This window comes from Nicotiana sylvestris, chromosome 11 (genome assembly GCF_000393655.2).
Source record: "Nicotiana sylvestris chromosome 11, ASM39365v2, whole genome shotgun sequence".
Taxonomy (NCBI): domain Eukaryota; kingdom Viridiplantae; phylum Streptophyta; class Magnoliopsida; order Solanales; family Solanaceae; genus Nicotiana; species Nicotiana sylvestris.
The window spans coordinates 143541700-143543758 of NC_091067.1; the positions used below are offsets into that span (position 1 = coordinate 143541700).

At 41.2% G+C, this 2059-nt stretch overlaps 1 protein-coding gene across 1 annotated transcript; it reads right to left on the bottom strand.

The window, feature by feature from the left end:
- Nucleotides 1-261: 261 nt before the first annotated feature.
- LOC138881775 (uncharacterized) lies at nucleotides 262-1596 on the bottom strand. Its single transcript, XM_070162037.1, has 3 exons — nucleotides 1465-1596; nucleotides 775-1068; nucleotides 262-675 (listed from the first exon to the last, which is right to left on the bottom strand). The coding sequence occupies exons 1-3, from the start codon at nucleotides 1594-1596 to the stop codon at nucleotides 262-264; spliced, it is 840 nt and encodes a 279-aa protein (XP_070018138.1).
- Nucleotides 1597-2059: the final 463 nt, after the last annotated feature.

Below are 2059 nucleotides of genomic sequence, written 5' to 3' on the forward strand. Positions count from 1 at the left end.
TTCATTGCTATTCGGTTGCCTCATAGATTTGCACACATGGAATACCACCTTGTCATCACCCACCCAGAAAGTGAGCTCACCGGCTTCCACATCAACAAGAGTTTTCCCCGTATCAAGGAAAGGTCTACCCAAAATAATAGGCACCTCATAGTCCACTTCACAATCAAGAATCACAAAGTCCGCCGGGATGATTAACTTGTCAACATGAACCAACACATCATCAATAATACCCAAAGGTCTCTTCATTGTACGATCCGCCATTTACAACCTCATGGATGTGGGTCTTGGTTGCCCAATCCCCAAAATTTTGAACACCGAATAGGTAATCAAGTTGATACTCACTCTAAGATCACATAAAGCTTTGGAAAATTCGGCACTTCCAATACATGGGATTGTGAAATCTCCCGGATATTCCAATTTAGGAGCCATTGAGTGCACAATTGCACTCACTTGATGTGTCATATTTATCATCTCACAATTCATCGGCCTCTTCTTGGTCACCAAGTCCTTCATAAACTTTGCATATCCCAACATTTGTTCCAAGGCCTCAACTAACGGCACATTAATAAACAAACTCTTCATCATGTCAATGAACTTTTTAAATTGGTTCTCGCCATTTTTCTTGGCAATCCTTTGAGGATAGGGAGGAGGAGGCCTTGGAATTGGTGCCTTAGCCTTTGGAACTACCGGTTCAAGTATGTCAACTATGTGCTCCCGAGACGGGTTCACTTCTTCTTATGTCTCCTCCAAATTGTCTTCAATATCGATTCTCACCTTATCATTTGTTTGCACTTCATTGCTTGGAGTATCATCTTCTTGTAACAATTCTTCCTCATCCACAATTTTCTTTTGACTTGAGGTGGTTGCATCCCCACCTTTTCCACTCCTTGTAGTCACGGCCATGGCATGTCTCGTGTTGTTCCCATCCTTTGGGTTCACCACCGTATCGCTTGGTAGTGCTCCATTAGGATGAGTGTTCAAAGCTTGCGAGATTTGGCTTAATTGAACTTCCAAATTGCGTATTGAAGTGTTATGAGAGGCTAGTTGAGCATCAAAGTCGGCATTCTTCTAGATCATTTGTTTGAACATGTTCTCTATTCATCCCATCTCATTGTTGGAATAACTCATACCTTGGGAAGGATAAGGAGGTGGATTGTTCGGTTGTTGAAACATCAGGGGCCTTTGAAAACCCAACCCCCGATTGTTTTTGCTGTTGTTCTACCCTCCTTGGTTGTTACCTCCCCAATAGCCTTGATTATTGCCACTCCAATTACCTTGGTTATTTTGACCATTCCAATTTCCTTGATTGCTTTGATTGTTCCAATTCCCTTGGTTGTTTTGATTGTTCCAACCACCCTGATTGTTTGAATTCCAATTTCCTTGATTTTCTTGTGGTCACCATTGTTGTTGACTTTAGCCTTGATTGTTGTTTCTTTTAGCTTGGAAGTTTTTCACATATTGTACTTCCTTCTCTTGCTTATTGTATTGTCCATCTTGATTAAATCCACTATCATCTTGCTCAGAATTTTCAACCTGGTTTTGCACTTGAGGACCACTTTGCCTTCTCTTGTTTACCATAATACTAACTCCTTCCATTGCATTTACTTGCTTGGTACCTTGCACTTGTTGAAGTCTAGATTTGGCTAGTCGATTTATTGTGGTGGTCAACTCGGCAATTGCTTACCCATAATCATGTAATTCCTTTTGCAAGTGAATCACATTTGGATCGCCTTGAGGAACATTTGCTCTACTTTTCAATACCGATGAAGTATATGCCATCTCATGAAGAATCTCACAAGCTTCCGCATACGGTGTTGTCCTGAAATTTCCACCAGCAAATTGGCTGACCATGCATTGATTGGTAGTATTGATCCCCCTATAAAAAGTTTGTTGAATCATAGCCTCCATCATGTCATTGTCCGGGCACTCTTTCACCATAGTACGATACCTTTCCTATATCTCATGAAAAGGCTCACTGGGTTCTTGTTTGAAAGCTAGAATCTAATCCCTAAGAGTTGCCTTTTGCCCGGGCGAAAAGAACTTGGAAATGAATTTCTCG